This window comes from Alexandromys fortis, unplaced genomic scaffold, assembly GCF_014885135.2.
Source record: "Alexandromys fortis isolate MF-2015 unplaced genomic scaffold, M_Fortis_MF-2015_v1.1 scaffold_191, whole genome shotgun sequence".
Lineage (NCBI taxonomy): Eukaryota > Metazoa > Chordata > Mammalia > Rodentia > Cricetidae > Alexandromys > Alexandromys fortis.
Window position 1 is genome coordinate 874,315 of NW_026068064.1, and position 23,373 is coordinate 897,687.

The 23,373-nt window shown below is 35.3% G+C and overlaps 1 protein-coding gene across 4 annotated transcripts in view; it reads left to right on the top strand.

Annotated features, from left to right (window-relative positions):
* Cdh18 (cadherin 18) overlaps positions 1-23,373 on the top strand; it is a 319,968-nt gene that overhangs the window by 221,594 nt on the left and 75,001 nt on the right. For all 4 annotated transcript variants that reach the window (XM_050120488.1, XM_050120490.1, XM_050120491.1 and 1 more), the window contains exon 5: positions 18,918-19,085. In XM_050120488.1, coding sequence (XP_049976445.1) covers positions 18,918-19,085 — 168 coding nt within the window. The remainder of the gene's footprint in view (positions 1-18,917; positions 19,086-23,373) is intronic.

Genomic DNA, 23,373 nt, shown 5'->3' on the forward strand with positions numbered 1-23,373 from the left:
ATACTATATACATCTGGGCTCTTTTAATGTTTTTTCCCTCACATCATTGTTTTCTCATTGCATATTCACCCAGTTAACACAAAGTATATTTTTCTACCTACACAGGCCAAAAGGAAATACTGTCAAACCAAAAAAAAATGTCATATTTCCTTTCAGTAGCACCGGGCCATGCTGTCTCTTTCTTCAATATATATTCTCACTTCACATGGTTAATTTAAAATAAACATTAAGTATAATATGTAAGACTATTGTTCCTTCTTCAGGGCAATTAAATTCACATGTGGTTCTCAAATATTGTAATACCTTACTTTCTTTACAGGGCTACTACTGATACAATTCAAATGATAAATGTCTATTTCACAAGATGGTTCTGAGCTAACATGTTCCGTTTTGCTTTTCCATTCCATCTTGAGAGATAATCCCAACGTATGCATACAGCAGAACAAAATAACCCACAGGCGGGTGTTCCGAAGATCCATGACTATGGACTTGAAATGTGAACAGGAATCAAATCTCAACCATTTAGATTAGCTAAACTAGAGGGATGCTAGGACCTCCTCTGCCAGTAGGAGGTCAAAAGTTTTAAGGTCACCCTTAACTACAAGGCAAGATCAAACCCAGCCTGGCCTACCAGAAAACTTGTTTAATAGATATTCTGCATGATGAGAATGAAAGAAGAAAGTTCCTTGGGGGAAAAAAAAAACTATAGTTTTCATAGACCCTTCTGTGTGGTTGATTCACTGATTGATGATTGATTGATTAGAACTTCAATGACTTTGGAGATACTGGAATATTGCAGGTATGAACTCTAATAATTTATCTTGGGCTATCTTTAGCCCTCTAAATATTCATTCCTTTCTCACCTCTAATTCTAACCTAAAATTTTGAGACTAATTAATAAATTCTTTTGATCTAAATTTAGTAAAACACTAGTTTCCACCAGCTATGATGCTAAGAGTGTCATCAGTAGTGTCCAAGTTTTAACAGAGGTTGTCTAATTACCTGGAAGCCAGCTACAAAATGTTTCTCACACTGTATCAGAACAAGATCTTGATTTATACTTTTCTTTGTTCTGTTACTATAAAAACTTCACAAAACTGCTTTCACGTTCAAACACTAAGTTCAGAGTAAACTAAATTTATTTCTGAGTCATGAATACTCATATTCGTCTTAGTAATAAATGACCTATTTTCCTTCTAAAAAGCAAAACAAAACAAAAACAAACATAAAAATAACACTTATTGATTCCTACAGTGGAAGGCAGAGCCATAGCCTACAGTGACTTCTAGAGTTTGCCTGCTTCTCCTTAAGAACACAACTCTTTTTTTTTTTTCTCGTTCCTTTTATTTACTTGTGGTGTCTTTCACATCGTGGATATCTGTCCCATTGACTTTCCCACCTTTTCATATCCACCCTCCGCCCTTGCAACCTCCCACCAAAAAAAAAAAAAAAGAATAAAATAAAATTTAAGAGAAAAAAGAAAAAAAAATGACAGAGAGAAGGAAAACAAATCAATCTCAACTTGGAAACTGTAGTGTGACACAGTGAAGCATAAAGTAAACCCTTTTATCCATATATCTTTACCTGCAAGTGTTCCTTGCAGAGAGTCATTGGTCTGATTCGAAGCCTCTGGTTTTTGCTACCCTATCTCTGCTGGGTCATCATTGGATAACCTCCTCTTGGTTACCCTGCTTTGGGTCTGCACGTCCCTTTTCATGCTCCAGCTGATGACAGATAGGATGGTTGTTGGGGTGGGCTTACTCAATACCCTGGTTCTGGGCCTGGGTAGTTGCAGGGTTACTCCTGCATTGCCATGGAAAGTTCACCCCTTGCAGTGATGAGCAATGGCCAGGGCCAGTTCTGTGTTCATGTCCTCAGGGTCTTATCCCCCATACCTGCACCCTCAGGGGCTGGCCAACTGTGTTGCCCAAGTATTTCAGAGACCCATAAACTCTATAGGGGCTACAGCAATCAAAGAAAAAAAAATCCACTGTGTTCTTTTTCTTATTTATTTATTTAATCCACTCTTGAGAATCTCCATTTCAATATATAGTTTAACCACAAATTCATTTAAACCGTCTCATCAAAACTCCATCCTAGCCTTGAACTAGATACAAGAAGCATTTCTCTGTAGAAGCGAGGACTAAACAAAACTCTTTACATGTTCTGAATCGTTTCCAGTTCCTTGGCTTGTTCTGGCCTTCCAGGCCACTTGTTCCAGAATGTTTTAGACAGGCTTTGGCATTTTGCTTTCCTCTGCACTGTGGTCCTTACTTACTGAAGTACATTCCTATAGTATAATTATATAAGAAACGTGTTGCCTCCTGCGGCATTTACAAAGCTGAGGAATGCTGCCACTTCAGACCTCAGATGGTTTTGTCTTTTTTTTCATTTTCTATTTTCATCAAAGCTGCAAATGCTGGAGGTTTCTCTTTCTTGGAAAGCAAATTTAGAGTGCAGAGCATGTTTCATTTATTAGAGAGTGTCATTAAATTCTAAGTGAGTGGTTCGCTAAATATATATATTTTCTCTTAATGACAATAGCTTTTGTTCTGAATGTTATTCTCTAAAAAAATGGTGGTCTTCATTGTTGTCTGGGTTCTCTGGGATTGTGATTTGTAGGCTGGTTTTCATTGCTTTATGTCTAAGAGAGACACACATGGAGCTAATCTACATGGGAAGTAGAAACAGACAAGATCTCCTGAGTAAACTGGGAGCATTCGGACCATGGGAGAGGATTGAAGGGGAGGGGAGAAGAAGAAAGGGGAGCAGAGAAAAATGAATAGCTCAATAAAATCAATTAAAAAATGGCCAGTGTCCCAAGCAGGGCAGCAGCTGTTGGGAGACCATGGTGGTGAATGGCTCAGAGGCCAAAAAGGGTTACCCAAGGGGCAGCTGTTCCCTGAGAGAGAGCAGAAGGCCACAAGGAGCAGCTGGTCGCACCATCCTAGGTTTTGGCAAGTCCCAGGCAGGTGGACGATCCAGATAGATAAGACATGCAGAGAGAGTTTGGTTATAGAGATTATTTAGTGGGTTTTGGAATAAAAGGGGAAGAGGGAGACGGGGAGGGAGAGACAGTGGGAGAGAGAGAAGGAGAAGGAGAAGGAGAAGGAGAAGGAGAAGGAGAAGGAGAAGGAGAAGGAGAAGGAGAAGGAGAAGGAGAAGGAGAAGGAGAAGGAGAAGAAGAAGAAGAAGAAGAAGANAGAAGGAGAAGGAGAAGAAGAAGAAGAAGAAGAAGAAGAAGAAGAAGAAGAAGAAGAAGAAGAAGAAGAAGAAGAAGAAGAAGAAGAAGAAGAGAGGGAAGGAGGGAGGGAGGGGAAAAAGAGAGAGAAAGGGGAAGAGAGAGAGGGGGCTGCAGGCACCTCTTCCAAAGAAGTACAGGAAGAGAGTGTACACAGGCTGGAAGAAGTTGAAGATCCCTTTGCCTTGGAGGAAGGGGCAGGGATAGGTAGGTCTTGTCTCTTAAAGAGGGAGGATACCCAGGTGACAGGACAAGCCAGCAGCAGATCATAACACTAAATAGGATATTTGTATAGATACATTGTCACTTTTTCTTTAAATTACAAGTAAACACTGTATCATTTCCTTCCTCACAACATCACTAGAGTGTATGTGCACATTCAATTTTTTTATTATATTTAAATCATGTAATAAAATACTTTAAAATATGTATCCACATAAAATTGTGAGCCTATGTCTACCTTGTTTGAAGGTCAGAGAGTTTCAACTTGCTTGAACTTTTTAACAAGTATAGTTACATGCCCTGACCTGGGGTATGGTTACTTGGTGTTTTTGGCATTAAGATGGCCTATACAGGTGGATCCTCTTCACCCTGACCAATAGGTCAGAAAATGCAAGCATACTTCTTTCTACTCCTTCCTTTGAATTAAGAGGTTTGATCTAGGAAGTGACTGCCTTCGGGATACTTGGTCTAGGGTAGGTTCTGTGTAAACAATAGAAGGCTTTTCTCATGATAATAGTTTGATATCTCAAGTATTGAAGCAAGTAACTGTTTTAGCTGTCCTTTGTATCGTGTTAAACCAGTCTTTTGCCTTCTCCCCCCTGTTGTAATGGAATATAAAGTGTACGGAAAATTAAGCTCAGGGATTTTGGTATTCACTAGAAGTCCCTACAGGTACAATCCAAAATTTCTGTTTCATTATTTTCACTTGTGTTTTTGTTCTCTCTACTTGTTTTTCTAATCCCCATGCCCCCAACCTGGTAAGTGGTATCTTTATAGAAGCTGGTCTCCAACATAAAATATTCACTGTCAATGCAATATATATATAAAATCTTGCATATTTGCTAGTAGTTTTATTTTGTGGGAGAACTATTAGAGGGATATAGCCTCTTAGTATTTTTATTGTAGAAATTATTTTATCAGATGTCACATTGTTAGACATTATAATTCCACAAGTTTGGGTTGTGGCTAGCATTTCCCTTATGCTCTCTGTATACTACTGGGAAACATTATTCTACTTGTACATGATCTAGAAGTTTTGAATTACACATGTAAGCAGGTATATTTAGTATTGTATTTTCTAAATTTGTCTCCAGGTTTATCTGTCTTAATGCAAAAGGCAGAATTTCTGTCTTGTAAAGTTTAAATGGCATCGCAGTGTGGTATGAAGTCAACACAGAAAATAACTTTCTTTGCAAATTGAAATCCGTGAAAGAAATAAAGAGGATAATCTTGAAAGGAAAACAAGGAAACAAATCTCTACCTGCAGTCTGGAGACTTCCGAAGCTCTTCTTTGATTTTCCCCCACGGAACAAAATCTCATTAGAGAAAAAGGACAGATGGCATAGACTCATGTCCTTTCTCTCAGTTTGCTTGAGAGAAGACAGAATGTATGCTGGCATGACTGAGTCATGCTACTTACAGCGCTGAAGTGGCTTATTATGTAAATATGATATCATTGTGAATTTCTAACTACAAAAGGCCCATATATTACCGATAGAGTTAGGAAAATAGATCATTGCACTTCAGTTTCCCTCTCTCCTTACTTTTACTATTTAATGACAAAATTATTATTAATTTATAATATAATTATTAATTTGTACATTTAAGCATGTTGGGAGAAAATGTTAGCCATTTTTGAAAATGGATTGTCAAGTATAGCTATTTAAAGTCCCTATAGAATGCTCCCCAACTTTGTATAAATAATTTTATTTATAGACTGAAATATTTTAAAATTTATCTTTATTAATTTCATACTTTTGAGATTACTGGGGCAGTGTCATTGAAACTTGATAGTCAAAGATTTAAAGGTGAACAACTAAAATTTAAATGTCAAATACATTTCATAACACACTTGACACAAAGAATACACATATAAAATTTATAATGCAGATACAAATATAATAAAATAGCATTTGAATAGAATCATTCTATGCATTTTATGTGAAAAACTATGCTAACTACTTAAGGTTTTTATATACACATTACATACATACATATGTATGTGAATACACACACAAACATGCACACATATATAGTGAACATTTCCTGATGAGTGAGGATCATCAGATCACTCCAAACAGAGCACCAATTCCTGACCAAAGTAGTGATCTCATGCAACTCCAGCCTGTTGAACCTGAGTTTGATGAACACCATATCCCAGGAGTCCAAATCTCAGGACTTTACCCAGGGTCTAGAAATAATGCCTTCAAAACAGTAGGGATTTGGAAACTTTTTCTCTTAGGGTTTTAGGGATAAGTTTTGATCTTTCTGAGAGAGAAAGACACACATACATTCTTTCTTTATTGCCTGCTTATTCTCCAGTTCCAATTCTCTCTAGCTTCTCTGTCCACCTAGCTTACATTTACACATTCAACAACAAACTTTTTTCATTGAAAAAGGATACAAAAGCTACATCTGAGGGGAGTGGGTAGCTGTCAATGCCTGGCTTCTTGGTGTACAGACTGTTCCAGAGTCAAGGGGAATAGTGCATGGCGAGACAAGTGATTGAGGAATTTGCACAAAGAGTTTGTCGTTGTCATCCAGACTCAGTTAGAGAAACTCCCATGTATTTTCAGTTGCTTTGTGCTAATAACCCTGGTTTAGACACCTGAACTCTGTCCTTGTGCATATCTGTAAAGTTTTAATTTAGGATCCATTTACAGAGACAGTCAAGTTGGGAATTGTTCTGAGGTTTTAAGTCAGCTAAATGTATGTAGCATTTTAGACTTAGAGACTTGTAATTTTCTTACATTAGTCTGGGTAAAGAAATAAAACAGGCATCTAAATGTCTTACAGTCCTTGTGGAACAATAGATCTAGTTAAAAAGCATATTCTGGTATATTTCTGTTCATCAAAATTATACAGATCAATGAGAAGTCATTTTGCTGACTATCCACAGATATATATGCCCATAACATTAATATGGAATCATGAGATTATATGTACAAATTACACAAAAACGCACAGTATTTGGGAGATTCCGCAGCTATTTTTAGTACATGTGAATTTAAAGACAGAAGCAGCTGGCTTCCAGAGTCTGTGGTCCAGTAAACCTTGCTTGAACAAGGTTCTTCTCTATCAGAGAATTATCCATCTGGAGCCTGGACATCTGAACTATCAATTGCCATCTGCTGTGTTTGCATCATGGCCCAGAACAGCTGCTGACATTCCGGCCTTCACACAGAGCATGGATGAGGCTTCTTACTGGGTAGTGTGTAACACCAGAGGAACTGCATCCCAGACAAACCTCATCTCTGCATGGATTATGATGGTTTCCCCCACAGGTACATAAACGTACCTTTCACACTCTAAGTGCTCTAACACCTGAGAAGGTTAGGAGACCATGAACAGCATGAACAGAATCACATACAGCTGGGAGGAATGTGTAAGAAAGAGTCACTGGGATTTCAGGCAAAGGTCAAAAGTTCTTCTTTCTTGAGGAAATGACAAATAGTCTTTATATTTAAAGTATATTGCAAATCTATTGCAAATACTCAGAGCTCCTCAAAGGGAGTAGCTATGAAGCTCGGAGGACGTTTTCTCCAATGTTCCTGAAACTCTCAGACTGAATGAGAAACAGTTTGTGGAAATTTTTACAAAGCAGTAATAAAAAGAGATAATTAATTATCAGTAATTAAGCTCTAAAACTAGGTATCCTTATGAATCCAGTGTTCATAATGTTTTGCTATAGAATTTATTGTCTTAACTGAATCCAACTAAATTAAAGTCAAGAGTGGACATTGTAAGTTAGTAATTGAAAATCAATTGAGTCAAGCCTGTTTCAGCAAAGAGTGGTTTTATGGGTAATATTTCACAATTTATTGGCACTTTACTAAGCAAAAATCCTTCTCTACTTTCATGAAACTTTTTCATCATTTTTATTACCTATAATAAATATACATTTTCACTAAAATAAATGGCAATGTCTTAGTTTTTCTCCCCCAAAATCTATAAAGTGTTCTACCTTTTAAGGCAATCACTTCAAGAATTATATTCTATACAACTCTATAGAACTTGATAACGTCTCTTCTCCTTTCAAAAATATGTTCAGAGATAATTTTCAAGGTGGAGCAAAAAGAAAAAAAGTGAAACAATTGTTGACTAGGCAGATGGTGAGGTTGACAAGAGACAGGGAGGCGGTGAAGATGAGTGATTACAGACTTCCCTTTCTGAGGATATTGATTCTTGCCTCATTGTTAGTTTGAAACAAATGCGGGCCACTCACCTGGCTCAATCTTATATTCATCATCTTTGGTTTAAAATTTCTACCTATATTTCTAAGCACTTAATGTAACTTCCAGAGGTGAAAGCTCTTGTGTATAACGGGTTGTAAAGATGCAATCTCTTCAGATTTTTTTCTTTCAGGTGCGATTATGATATCAACAGCAGGACAGTATGACTGCTATTCTGAGAATCCAAAAATGGGAATATAATATTTAGAATTATCATAAGTATTTCAATGGGGTTTCACCCTCCATGATTTTTAGGAGAGTTATGTAAATATAAAATGTTGTTTAGCATATCAAATATATGTGTTCCAAAGAAGCAGTCAGTACGGCCTAAGCGAATATGAAGAGAGAAAATTACTTATTGGAATGTGAAGGTTGCCTTGTACTCTTCCAAATGGAAAGGTGGAACTGGCATTAATGATCATTGGGAAATCATCAAACACATTTCTGGTCTTCTAATATATACATGCCTCTACTCTTTACTTCATAAACTACTTTGAATTGAAAATTAATTTTTTAATTTATAAAATATGTTGCATTTAAATATTGTGGAACTGTTTTTGCAATATTCATTCACATAAATTCTTTAGGGTTACTTTTCCCTTTTATATGATAAACAAAACTCTCAAGAAAATAGAATTTTCCCCATACAACATAATCTAATTGTGGTTTTCCCTTCCTCTACCTTTTCAAATGTTTTCCCATCTACTCTTATGTCTGGATCCAGACCCTGAGTGTCGTTCATTAAGAAAATAACAGACATTTAAGAAATGATAACTAAATAAATCAAGACAAGTCAATATTATTATGACTAAACAACCAAATAAGAAAAAGCCAAAAGGAAAAGCACATGAAGACTATATAGATATAGAGACCAACATACTTGCAGACTAAGGAATCTTCCATAAACAAGAAACTTAGGAGCTGTAATATATCAAGAAAGGACCTCTAACACAGAAAAACAAACAAATGAAGGTTTAACAACAGCAAAGTGCCTGATATCATGACAAATACCTCCCAACGACGCTTCTCAGTTTGTTTTCTGTTGCCCATGTATTGTGGGACATGTGATTTACCCCTATGAGTTTTGTTTCCCCAGTGAGACTCTGATGGTGAAAACTAATTCTTTGTTTGAAAAGAGTTGTCTATCCGAGACAGTTTCTGGATTAGGGATGTGGACATATCTCTGCTCTTCCTCTCATGGGAGAAGCAGGGACGCATGTGGTGCTGATCCCTGTAGGTCTTGTGTGTGCTGTCAGTCTTGAGAGCTTGTGGTCCAGAGGTCCCTTGTTGTTATCACAAAGTAGGAATACTTTTAACTCTTATTTTTATTTCATTTATGTTTGTGTAACCAATTTTCTCTAGATTTTTCAGCATGATCTGTTATTTGATGTAGTATCCTTACAGCCAAATGATAATTCATGAGCTATATTTCTTTAAATAAGAAACCTACCTATAGAACAATAACTTCATTAAAATGCAGAACCAACCAGCCAATGAGATTAGTTTTCAGATCCTGTAAGTCTACTTGGCAAGTCCATGTCTTAAATTGTTACAGTGCATTCACTGTTACAGACATGTTTAATGCAAAACAGAAAGAAAATACAGTGTCTACGCATTAAGTTGCAAATCATAAATATGACAAATGATTATTTCAAATTATTATATTTCATATATTGTAAATAACTTAGAGGAAATAAAGCAATGTAATAATATGTTAGAGAAAAAGATAAAATCTTCTCTTAGCTTACAGTTCTGCAATCCTATGCCTGCTTTTCTGAGGGAAAGGGGATAGATATAGCTTAAAACTGATCATCGAGACCTCCTATTGTTCAGATATTTGATAGACAAAGTTCCCAAAGTACACGTGAAAACCAATGATATTTGCACAGTCACACAAAGTGTCTTATAATTGCTTAATCTGGGAAGCACATCGTGTGATTAAATGTCTGTGAAACAATTTAAACATATGTGTAAATGGGCAATTACTCTCCCAACTGTTAAATCTTGCTCTATTTTACAAAGAGTGGAAAGAAAAGGAGGAAAAGAAGAAGTGAAAGTTTTGCTACTTTTAATAATCCACTTTGGAGTAATTTGATTGTAAAATATGAGATTATCATACTCTAGTCCATGAGCACATTGAATTGAATAAAAATGTTTTCTGCGGTGATTTCTATTCTGAGCACTTCATACCTCATAATGCAATCAATGTCAACTGAATTAATGACATCATTAGGTTGCTGCTGAATCATTTGATGATTTCCAATTTGATAGAATTTTGTAGTTTTAACATACAAAATGCAATTGGAGAAAACAGTTTATGTTTAACATTCGTCGGCATATTAGGCTGATATATTTGTTTCATTTTAAAATTCTGTTTGAAAGCATAAAGGGAACACAAACCTTGAGGTAGAAAAATACATCCAAGAGACCAGGACCTGTGAGAATTTTCATATTTCCTTCATATTCAACAAGAAACCAGCAAACACATTGGAGGCCAATTGATGTACTGTGACTGAATACAGCACACTAGCCTACAGAGGACAGCACACTGTGTTCTGTGCTTAGAGGACTCCAACAGTCTGAGAACAATCTTTGTAACCAGCTGTGAGACTGAGATACCAGCCAAATGAAGACTCTCCACCAAGGAGTCCGTGTGATGTTTCAATAAAGGGTGTGTGTACACAGAACACAAGCACTAAGGGTGTTTTCTTCTGGGCCATAGCACCCGAGTTAAAGAAAAAATGTAGGAAACCACTGGGCTTTTCAATAGTCTATACTTACAAGTATTAGTAAGGAGTAGCTCTGTTTAGGAAGAGGATAATTAAATAGTTGGAAGAGTTATATTGATCACAGCACATGGTATGTTAAATGCACCCTAGCTAGGCTTCTATTCACAGATCTTGGGGTAATAAACTGACTCATGAGTCCAGCATCATGGCTTAGATGTTGGGATCAGTTGCTGCTATCCAAGGACAGTAAGACCTCCTAGCCTAATGCTAGGTAGCTCACAATTTCCCTGTAACTCCAGCTCCATGGATGCTGTGCCCTCTCATGGCTTCAACATGTGCACATACCTGTGGCAAATACTCATGCAGACTTAAAAATAAATAAAAACCCTAAAGACTAAGTTATTAACATTTACTCTCTTCAAAAATTATGTTCATTATATAATAACTGGTGCTGTAATAACTCGATATCAACATGTAGAAGAATGAAAATAAATCCATATCTATCACCATGCACAAAGCTATAGTCAAAATGGATCAAAGAACATAAGACCAGCCACACTGAACCTCATAGAACAGAAAGTGGGAAGTACACTTGAACATATTGGCAAAAGAGAGCATGCCTAAATATAACCCCAGAAGCACGGACACTGAGAAAATAATTAATAAATGGGAACTCTTGAAACTGAAAAGCTTCTGTAAAGCAAAAAACACAGTCAACAAGACAAAACGGCAGTCTGCAGGATGATAAAAGATCTTCACTAATCCCACATCAGAGGTCTGATCTCCAAAATATACAAAGAACTCGAGAAATTAGTTATCAAAAGAACAAATATTCCAATGAAAAAATGGAGTATGGACCTAAACAAAGAACTCTCAACAGAGAAATCTAAAATGAGTGAAAGACACTTAAGGAAATGTTTAGCATTCTTAGTTGTCAGAGAAATGCAAATCAAAACAACTCTGGGATGCAATTTTCACCTGTAAGAATGGCCAATATCAAACACTGATGACAACTAATGCTGGAGAGGATGTGGGGTAAATGGAACACTCATACCTTGCTGGTGGGAGTGCAAGCTGTTACAATCCCTTTGGATATCAGTATGGCGATTTCTCAGAAAATTATAAAACAACCTTCCTCAAGACCCAGCAATACCACTTTTGGGTATGTATGTGAAGGATGCTCAATCATACCACAAGGACATGTGTTCAACTTTGTTCATAACAACATTGTTTGTCATAGGCAGGAACCTAGAAACAACCTAAATGCCTCTTGACCAAAGAATGGATAAGGAAAATGTGGTACATTTATGCAATGGAGTACTACATAGTCTTAAATATAATGATATTTTGAAATTTGCAGGAAAATAAATGGATCTAGAAAACATCATATTGAGTGAGGTAATCTAGACCCCAAAAGACAATTATCATATGTACTCACTCAAAAAGGGTTTTTAAACATAAAGCAAAGAAAACCAGCCTACAAACCACAATCTCAGAGAACCTAGACATCAATGAGGACCCTAAAAAAGATAGAAAGTTGAAAAAGCAAGATCTCCTGAGTAAATTGAGAGCATGGGGGCCATGGGAGAGGTTTGAAGGAGAGAAAAGGAGGGGAGCGGAGAAAAGTATATAGCTGAATAAAATAAAAAAAAAAAGGAGAATGATGACAGGGGCAACCCATCCACACACACACACGCACATACAAGATTTGAAAGATATTATATCTGAATAATTTTTAAAAAAGTATTAGATACAAGAGCTCAAACCCATGCTATCCAGTACTCTCTCATACTTGTCAATCTGAGGTATACTCCAACACAATGGTCTCAGTCTCAATATACTTTCTTTACATCACACAAAGCTCTGAATACTGGTGTGGTATATAGAGATTCTTATCGTGGTCCATATATTCTTGAAAGGAATTTTAGAATTTGAGAAATAACTTGTCCCATGACTTTATCATAAACACACAAAAAGATACTAAGAAGAGAAAAACAGAATTCTTAAATTGCAGTGTTTAGTGAATAAAATGCTCTTACCCAGGAAGAAGACGTGATAGTTGGAGATTCTATTAAATCTCAAAAGTATAAACGTGAAAAAAAAATGTGCAGGATATTGTGGTGTTCCTTCTGATTGACAGTGGAACATGTAATAATGTTCCTCAGTTATAAGTCATAATCATCCATATGGTTAAGCATCCTGGATTTCTGGCTGCTGTCTGTTTGCATTTGATGTTATCTCATTAGATATTTCCCTTTAGAAATATTTGTGAAGGGAAAGTTTGGAAAAGGTGAGGCCAAAGCACTGTCTTGGAAGACCTTAGTCAAGTAACCTCGAGGGATGGCACTTGATCAGTAGAAAGATATTTATAGGCACTTTGGAACCTCAAGAATGAATAGTACTAATATAAACATGAAAGGTGCTAAATCAACAAAAAAGCGTAATTTTTAGGTGTATGTTAATAGAAAACAAGAGTCACCGAAACAAAAATCAATGCCTCATTTACTTTTCCCTCAGCCATTGTATGCTGTGCTAATTTTCTTTCTATTTCAGGCTTTGTTTCATAGTCATTTCTAGTTATTTATTTTCTTGTTTTCTAATACAGATCATTCTTCAAACCTTAAACAATTCTCTGCAAAGAATTCTTGAGTATGCACAGGGAATCAGGACCTGCAGGCATTTCTGGTACATTGCTTCATTCATGCAGTGTTTGTTGTGCTTAATGTATAGGGCTGCTGGAAATGCCTGATTCAGTTCCTGTCAATTCTGCATAGGAAAGGACAAAATGGCTAGTGTGAGAGGGACAAAATTCCTTGGGATGTGGATGAGGGGGAGATCAGTCCCTCTCACTTTGCAGTATTTAGCGATATCTCACAAAATACCAACCTTATAGGTGCAAAATCAAAGTGGCATATACACACAGAGATTAAAAAGAAAAATAGAATATGTACATTCAATTTCTATCCTACGTTAGATCAGGCAAAACAGTTGTACAAAGCAACCACATAGAATTATTTTCATAAACCATTGCCTCTTCTTGCCAGATATATTGTAGGATAAAGAATTGAAAAAATTAGACATACAAATAACAAATAAACAGTTGGCAGAAATGATAAATGAAAACATTTAAATAGGTAACATCATTTTTTAAATCATTCTTACTTTTAAATTAGTATATATTTTTTCATTTTAGTTACATTAATCTTTATTACTGGAATATCTTGTATGTCTTTCCAAATGTCTAAAAACAAACTATAAAAGTCTATAGATCCCCCAAATTTAGTTGATAGAAATTAAGCATAGTGACTTCTTGCATATTCTGAATTGACTTGCCTTCCTAGAGATGGTTAAGCTAATTTATAAATTCAGTACTAATATTAATAAATAAATGTATATGTTTAATTTAGTGAAATGAACAATTTTGCTTCATATTTATTAAGATGAGACAGACCAATTTTTTATCTCATACACTTTTCTTAAAAATCTAACTTTTGTAGCCTTTATACATATAATTCAAGGGATGAAGTTTCAATCAAGAGCAATTTTGATCATTTATTGTCCATAATTGGCATATTCTTCGGTGATACAGGAGTGAGAGCCGCTTCCTCTTTCTCTTTGAGATTGTAATTATTATCTTTATTTTTCATTCCAGGACCTTTCTAGAGAGTGCCCTGGGTTCAAATACTCTTCATTCTTTTTCACAGGTACCCCTCAAGTACATCGAGGTCAATGTAGTCAGGAGCTAGCGCTCTTCAGTGCTCTTCAGCTGGTACTCCTCATTCTCTCAAGAGACTCCCCACTGATGTGGGCCCTTAAGCTTGTCCCGGAGTGCCATTAGTATCATGGCCCTTTTCACAGTCCACTTATAATCAGACATCTTGCCCTGTCTACTTGTCCTTAGAGATGCACTTCAAAATACCCCATGGAACATTTCTTTCACCTCATATTCACTGTTCAAATTTAGGTCAGGCTGCCACACTTCCCGTTATTATGCCTGTGCCGTCCATTCATCCCACAGCCTGCTCTGGCTGGATCATACTTGACTTCGCAGCAGCGTTCGACACACTTGAACAGTTGCTGTTCTCTGCAAACTTCTTTGCTTCCAGCATGCCACACCTCCATGCTTTTCATCTTTTGTCCCTGTTCTTTGGTGTGCATTTTTGTCTCTGTCTCCTGGGCCAGGATTCAATATTTGAACATCTTTATATACTTCTTCCTTTGTGAATGTCATCAAGCTAAAGGGTTTAAATCTTATATTTATGATAGGTTTAAAGTGTAGTTTAACCAATCCTCTCATATACTATGAGCTCACACAATATCTCTTGTGAATTACTAAGATGTCTGCTATAGAATATATTCTAACCCAGTTTTGCAGCATCACACAAACACACATACACACATACACAGACATACAATGCAACCCACAAGCACTGGTATATAAAATGTCCCCACAAATACCGCTTACAATCTGCTGTAAGGTAAAATATTTTAAATCACCCTTTATCACATTCCTTTCCTTTGATGCCATTCAGTTCTTCCATCAGCAAAGGCTCAACACCTGATACTGCTCTGCAGTCTAGTCTACTTACCTTCATTGTAATCATCTGTGAACTTGTTTCCTGATTTCTGAATTGTTCTACACTATCTTTTCCCTGTACAACACCCAAATCCATTTTGCTAAAATGTAAGATTATGTTGTTTCCTTGCATAAAGAATGTTGATGACTTTCCACCTTATTTGCAGGCAAATTCAAAAGCCTTGAAGTTTGCAGGCCCTTATTTCCAGAGCTGATTCTATATCTTCAGTCTGATTTATCATATCTCAGCATTCCTTTAGGTTGTAGGTGAGATGACATCCTTGTTTTTTTTTCCCTCTGTTTGAGAAATTCCACTTGAAAGGGTTTGTGTAATGAATGAGTTCTTTCACCTAAAGCTTTTTTCTCACATCTTTCTAACATATTAATCACGGCCAATAAGATGGAATCCTACCTAACAAGCAGACATTCATGTGCATATATTTAATTGTTCTCATATACATATTTTAATGATAAACATTCTGCAGCCCAAAGTATGCCAATAATTCTAAAATACGAAGATGTTTGATTTTGTCAACATACTTGTGTTGATTTTTGTCATGGTTTAGCATTCATATCTAATACATTTTCTGCAAATATTACTGATAGTCTCATGATTTAAATAAATTGTGATTATTATCTGACAAAAGCACATCATTCTCCTTTGGCTGTGGTTATTTTGGCTTACATTAATGTATGTGGAGATAATTAATGTTTACTTGGCCATTGGCTACTCATTACTAATAAGAACTACTTTTTTGGAATGTTGAGGATATCCTTATTTTTAATAATATCTCTTCATTCTTTATTTCTTTTAATGAAATGACTACAAGTTTGAGTTTTCAGCTCTACTTAATGGTGTATCACTTTCTTGAGTTTAGATAATCAAATTTGTATATTTAGTTCTGGATTAGTGTTGTTTTATTATGCCAGTGGAGAAAATACTCCAAGTTATCTCATGGAGATTATTGAATATGAAGCTGAGAAAAATTGAATGATAGCATTACACCTCGTGGCAAGTCTACCATACAGTCAGAGGTCTGCACAAATATCATTGAGAGCACAGATGATGTAAAACCACAGTAATGCATTAGTTAAAGACAAAAAATCACACATAAGTTCTTAAGACATAATAATTTCCCATATGTTCTTATAATTTGCCTGTAAACAGTGCCTAAGTTCCTGCAGGTTTTAGAAACATAACATGTAAGTCAACAGGTAAGTGTACCACTCCAAACATGCTGCCTCTTAACCGTCCTTACAACTGTGCACAAAGCCAGTGCTTTTATTTCTCCTTAGTGTTTGATACCACTCCATTTCTTTTGTACAATGTCCTTAATTATCTTTCTTAATGTTTTTCCCTATCATGAGTGTAAGCTTCATGTGAAGAGCGCTGTTTGTAAGACTCAAGTAGAGCATGGAGTGTCTATTGAGTGCTATAATCAATAAAGTGTTGGACCAGAGGAACACAAGACTACTTTGAACCACTGTACTCTTAAGAGTGTTCAGTCTTAGAGTACACACAAACAAATGTCATTTTCCATTGCCATTTTTCCTCAGGCACTGTCTTCTTTTGCAAATCTGGATTGTTTACGTGGTATTGTCTTTCTTTGAGTACCTCTTCTCTCTGTTTTGAAAAGTATTTCTTTTTTTTGTAAGATTGTAATATGTAATTACATCATTTTCCTTTTCCCCTATCTCACTTCAAATTCTTCATACACGCTTTTTGTTTTTCTTTCAAATCAATAGGTACTTTTCGTTTCTATCATTAATTGTTGTTACACACATCCGTGCACACATGTATATAGGATGTAATTACAATCTAAAAATAAAATAGATAAAAGCACATATATCTCATTAGTATGCAAAAATAAAACTAAGGTGATTTGACAGTACAGTCTCTAAGTATATATCTGAGATAACTCGCCTTGATTTGTTTAGAAAATCTATCAGACTGCTAGATACGTGAATGAGTTTTATATCACCAGGTATTATAATTATGCATTTTAACATCAGAAGTTAAAATACTATCTTTATATCTCATCAGCATGTGGCAAATAAAAGGGAAACAAACATGCATTGAGGCCCTAAAACACAATATGGTTCAGTACTTCATATTTGGGTATGAGTACAGATAATCTTTAGTGATTTCCAGCTTTGAGGTGGAGACTCAGGCCAGATGCTAAATTTATCCATTTATTTATGAAATTAGTATGAGAGCTAACATGATTTTTAATCAAACCTATCTATCTTTGGACAATTTTCTAATTTCCAGGTTTGGCATTCCCTTTATTTTAAAACAGGTTGTAATTTGAGTCCTTACTGTTCTGGGATATAAAAGTAATTTTATTGCAAAATTACCATGAGCAATTCTGTCACCATCACTCCCAAACTGAAGGTTGATTCCTGTCATCCTGCTTTCAGAAGGCGAGGTTCAATTTCTTTTCGACTGACTAGATCATTGTCAATACATCTTTGCTCAATGAATAATACCTTTAAGTGAAAATATGGTTTCCTTTTAAGTGTACAATGTCAATGTCTTATGTGATATTTTTTGCTTTTTCTATATTAATTAAAGTGGTAATACAACAGAAAAATAGCAAGCCAAAGTACTACTTATTATCCTCTGGGAACTTTGGTTTTACCAAATTTACCAAATGGTTCTTCTACCATGTACCAATTTGTTCTCTACATCCTATGAGTGTTAATTACTATATGATTCAATTTCCTACTTTTGTAATTTATATATTTGATGAAGCACTGTTCTTTGTAAGAGAAATGCAAGGGGATTTTGCATATGTATAAATTAGGGGTATCAATTACCATTGTGGTGTCAGATTGATTTTGATAGTGATCATTTTCTTCTCTGTTTACTTTCAGAAAAGCCTCTATCAAATGTCCTTAATTATTTGTTTGATATATAGAAATTGTGGTTTCTATCATTTTATCTGGTGCCTAAGGCTTTTAAATATAAGTCACTATAAATTCAATCAATTCGGTTGCAAAAAACAAATTAGACAAAAAGCAGAAAGAAGTATAATATCTTATATTGCAAAGCGTAGATAGATTCAATAATTCTTTCTACTATTATAACTTATCTTCTTTTTAGTTTTAACCTGGCTATAAAAATTAACTCTCTCATATAAAAGATATTGTATATAAATGTTTAGTAATTCTAGGATGAGAGAGTCTTATTGGGAAACTTCTAATCGGATACAATGAAAACTATTTTAATGTCAATTATATAGATATTGCTGGTATTTGTCAGAAAGGTCAGATATGGTAATGAGGATGATTTTATAAATGTCTGGAACATCAGTGAAATCAGTCAAATGCTAAATATGGCTGTCACCAATCCTAATGGCCTGATTTTATTCCCCATATCCAACATAGTAGGAAGAGGGAATATATATTCACATGTTATCCTGTTACTTCAATGTGTGTGTCTTGTGAAGGCTGCTTTGGAGAGCCAACTAACCCAGGAAGCACATGGTGAATGATTTTCTATTTTGAGAAAAAATGACTGCTTTAAAATATGTATATACAAACAAATGTGTAAATGACTCAGTTTTTCAATATTAGTAACATTTTTTTTCTAAAAAAAATGCTCTCAGGGGCTGGGGAAATGGCTCAGTGGTTAAGAGCACCGCCTGCTCTTCCAAAGGTCCTGAGTTCAATTCCCAGCAACCACATGGTGGCTCACAACCATCTGTAATGAGATCTGGTGCCCTCTTCTGGCCTACAGGCAGAGTACTGAGAATACTATATACATAATAAATAAATAAATCTTTAAAAAAATGCTCTCATTTAAAATTGTGCTATTTCAAAGTCAATATTTAGAACACTGTTCATGTTTCTCAAAAATATTACTTGTTCAATGTAAACCTTGTACTGATTGATTTTCAAACTTTATATTCCAGGAGTCATAAGAACAGCTTTACACAACATGGACAGAGAAGCCAGAGAGCATTACTCAGTGGTCATTCAAGCCAAAGACATGGCTGGGCAAGTTGGCGGACTCTCAGGATCCACAACTGTCAATATAACCTTAACTGATGTCAATGACAACCCACCACGGTTCCCACAGAGTACGTACCTTTTTCCTACATCTTGCATTGAGCAATTATTATTCATTTATGCAAAACAAATGGAATGATTGAGTATAGAATGTACTGTTTTATGAAGTGAGAATATTAAAATATTCCCATGTCTGTTGTTTGCCTTTGTGCTTGTGTCTTTTGATTAGTGATGTGTAAATATATCACTTGACCTAAGGCCTTGAAATTCTGAGACACATTTAGTATAGTGTTAAAGGCATAAGTCATAGTAAAAATTATGTGGTCTTAAAAGTAATGATAGCTTACTTATTACAAAGGAGGTATGTTTTAGTATTGTCTTTGGTTCAATAATATATTGAATTTTTAGGTTAGCATTGAGTACTTTAGATATTCTAAAAATAAAAATGCAAAGGCAGACTTTTAAAGTGATAGACATATTAATTCTCTTACTTGAATATTATGCAAAGTGGAAATGTATTGAAACCTCATATTGCACTGATAAGTATAAACATTATGTCAGTTAAGACAATAAAATTTTAAGTAATGGGAGATCATGGCAGAGTAACTGAATATAATTTTTTTCAGCTTGTAACATGAAAGTTTCTGTCTTTTGTATTACGTTAGAGCACCTTTATAGGAATATATTCATTAGTTCTCTGAGAATGTCACTTACTTTATTTTACACGCACCCAGTCCCATTTCTCCTCCTATCACCCCACTTATCATCTCATACATTTCAGTATCTTTTTTGTCAAAAATATTTGAACATTGAAGTTCTAAATAGCCCCTAAACTCAGGGTATACATGATAGGGGCTGAATGAAGATCTATTTAAAGTAAAATTGCATTTTTCTATCATTATTTATATCTCTAAAAACTACTGCATTTATAAGTCAGTTAAGATTTTAAAAGATGTTTAAATAATAATGAAATTTTGTCCCATGTGGATAATATGGTTTATATCGATGAATCTAGATAAGAGACACATGCAGTTGTAATTTAATTATTTTGTCAGATAACAATGTTGGTGTGAGAACATTAGTTCATAAAAAAGGGGTAATTGCTCTCTCTGACCAGGAAGCATTAGATTTTTACTCTAAATGAATGTTCTGTGGCTTTCTTCCATTTCCAGCATTTTGAACAGATAAAAACGATTGAGACCCCGTCAAACTCAGAAATGTACTTAGAGGTTTCAGATGAAGGCAGTATGTAACCAGAATCTTTTATTCTGTCTTGTCTAAAAAATGGTTTTGATTTTGGTTAAAACTGAAGGTTAAGCTGAATGTTGAATAACTTTGTATCACTAAGACTCTGTTGATATATAGATACATAATTATCAAATAGCTATTTACATAGTGGGATATCATGATAGGCTACTTGGGAAAAAAGATTAATAATAAAGCTACATTTTCACAGAGCTCTAGGTTGTTCAGGAATCTCTCAATAATTGAAAGTGTATGCAGATCCTTACCTCATTGTGAGATGGATCCAGCATGTAAGAGCTATCCATTTTTTTTTAGTCTATACTCTTGTAATTTTCATCTTTCTTCACAGAACTCAAAGATATTTCCTAACAGACCATTGCAATTGACTTTAGTGTCAACGCTTTCTTTACATCACACTAAATTAGGACCTCAAGTAATTTCTTTTTCCATTAATCGAATATGTATGGCAAGAAAATAAAATTTTTGTAATCATTCCATCTTAGAGTAAATAAAACCCTGTCTTTATTTGAAACATCTGATTGCACTATTATCCTATACACATTTTTTTTAAAATTTAGATTTAACAGAATTTTCTTTTATAACATGTTCTTTTATATTTATGTAGTTAAGTTGTGATGCACATAGGCACTTCCCCATGTCATGCCTTTTTAAAGTTTTGTATTGATCAGTGAGAAAATTCTGTCACAACCTACTCAAGTTTCTTACTTATGTGGCAGTCATTATATTACTATACCTGTTGCATGTGCATCATCAGTCTATTGCCCTTTATTTTGTAGATATATTTTTATCAGTGTTATTTAAGCTGGATATTTTATGCTATCTGTATTCTCGATAGATGAGTCGACTTCTCTGCTTTTTCAATTCCCCAGTGAACTTAGCAGCCACATTAACTAAGCACAAATTTCAGTAATGGAATACTCTGCTGTGTTCAAACTTTCTAATGTAGAGCTTTGGTTCAAGATAAAGATCTCCTCCCTTTTATTTAAATGTAATGAACAGACTTAATTTATAACCTTTTCCTAATACTTCCAATTTAAAAGTCATTGTGTTGAACTTTTTCTCTTCTTTCTAGTTCTTGACAACATAAAAAGCAATTAGAGTTATCACTGCCTAGAGAAGGGATATATATATTAAAGTGGTCAAGGGTTGGTGAGCTAAATACCTTTTCTTTACCCATCAGGACTGTATTTCTGAAGTGTGCTTTAGAAAAGTATTACCAGTTCACAATGGAGTCAAAGAAATCATGAGAAAAGATCTCATATGGTGCATGAAATTATAGCACATTCAGAAACAAAAATGGGGAATAATGAGGTTGGTTTGGCTATCATGCTAAAATCCTGGAAGCATTTGAAGACATCAATAGAAAAATGTGCTAATATGGTACAATATAACAAATGAATTCCAAAATGGGAAAGAGTTTTGTTAATGCTGAAAGTCCTGTGTAGTTGCCTCACAACATGTCTCAGAAGGTCTAAGCTTCATTCACAACAAAACAAATATTTTAGTACAAGTAGTTATATTACTTCCACTTTTGGAATCTAATTCTTATCATCTGAATGCCTTGTTTTTGTAGCTTTTATCCTTAATTTTATTGATTTTTATTGAACTGTACATTTTTCTCTGCTCCCTTCCTTGCCTCTCCCCTCTCCCTCAACCCCCTGCCAAGGTTCCCATGCCCTCAATTTACTCAGGACATCTTTTTCTACTTTCCATGTAGATTATATCTATGTATGTCTCTCTTTGAGTACTCATTGTTGACTAGGTTCTCTAGGATTGTGAATTTGTGGGCTGCTTTTCTTTGCTCTATGTTTACAACCTAAATGCCCTTCGCCTGCAGAATGGATAAGAAAAATATGGTACATTTACACAATGGAGTACTACGCTGTAGAAAAAATGGCATATTGAATTTTGCAGGCAAATGGATGGAGCTAGGAAAAATCATGTTGAGTGAGGTAACCCAGACCTACAAAGACAATTATCACATGTACTCACTCATAAGTGTTTTTTATTCTAATTTTTTTACATTTGAAAGAAAGTTTAATATTTCTAATGGATATTTTATTTAGTTTAATCTTATTTTGTAAATATGACTCATCATAATCTCTTAATTTTATTCTAGTTGATAAATATTATATGTTTTTGCAAGTTAAATTTTATGGCAGACCTACGCCAGAATATTTCAAGCAATTTTCTAAGAATATGTTATGCTCTCTTGTTTCACCAATCCTCATGGTATTTCAAACAAACTCTCCCTCTCGATGTCTGTTGCAGTGCTCTGTGACCTGAGGTCCTGATCGTTACACCTGTAACTGTTTTGGATCACCACACTGCATATTGTCACAAGAAAACATGCTTATCTGATGGGGGAAAGTCTTCTGTTTTGTGTTAATTTCATTAGTTAAATAAAGAGACTGCCTTGGCCCTGATAGGACAGAAAATTAGGTAGGTGGAGTAGAAAGACAGAATGCTGGGAGAAAGAAGCCTAGTCAGTCAGTAGCCTTGATTCTCCCACTCCAGACAGCCATAGCCTGCCACCACTCTTAATACAACAGAGTGCCACTGTGGTTAAATCTTTCCTGGTAAGCCAGCTCGTGGGTTAGATCAATATGTAAGAGCTAGCCAATAAGAGGTTAAAACTAATGGGTCAAGCAGTGTTTAAAAGAATACAGTTTCCGTGTAATTATTTCGGATAAGGCTTGCTGTGTGGGCGGCTGGGCGCCAGGAATGTAGCCTGCCCTCTTATTACAACACTTATCCAATAAATGCCCTGTATATTGTGAGTGCTCAGATATAGGTCACCCCATCATGTATATCCCTCTCCTTGATATTTTATCTTTTCTGATAGACAATATTGAAATTAAACCAAGTGATAATATTCCAATTGCTTCTCATTTCCCCAGTGAACATATACAGAAACTGTCACACCTCATCTTGTCCAGCGCTTCCACAAAACCAGCCTTAGCTTCTTTAGGCTCTTGGTTGTCCATGCAGTGGGCTCCATACCATTCCCCTAGGATTCACAGCAGAATGTGGCCTTGCTTAGAAAGAGCATCCTGTGTGGACACAAGGGCGGAAAGAACTGGGAGGGATCCC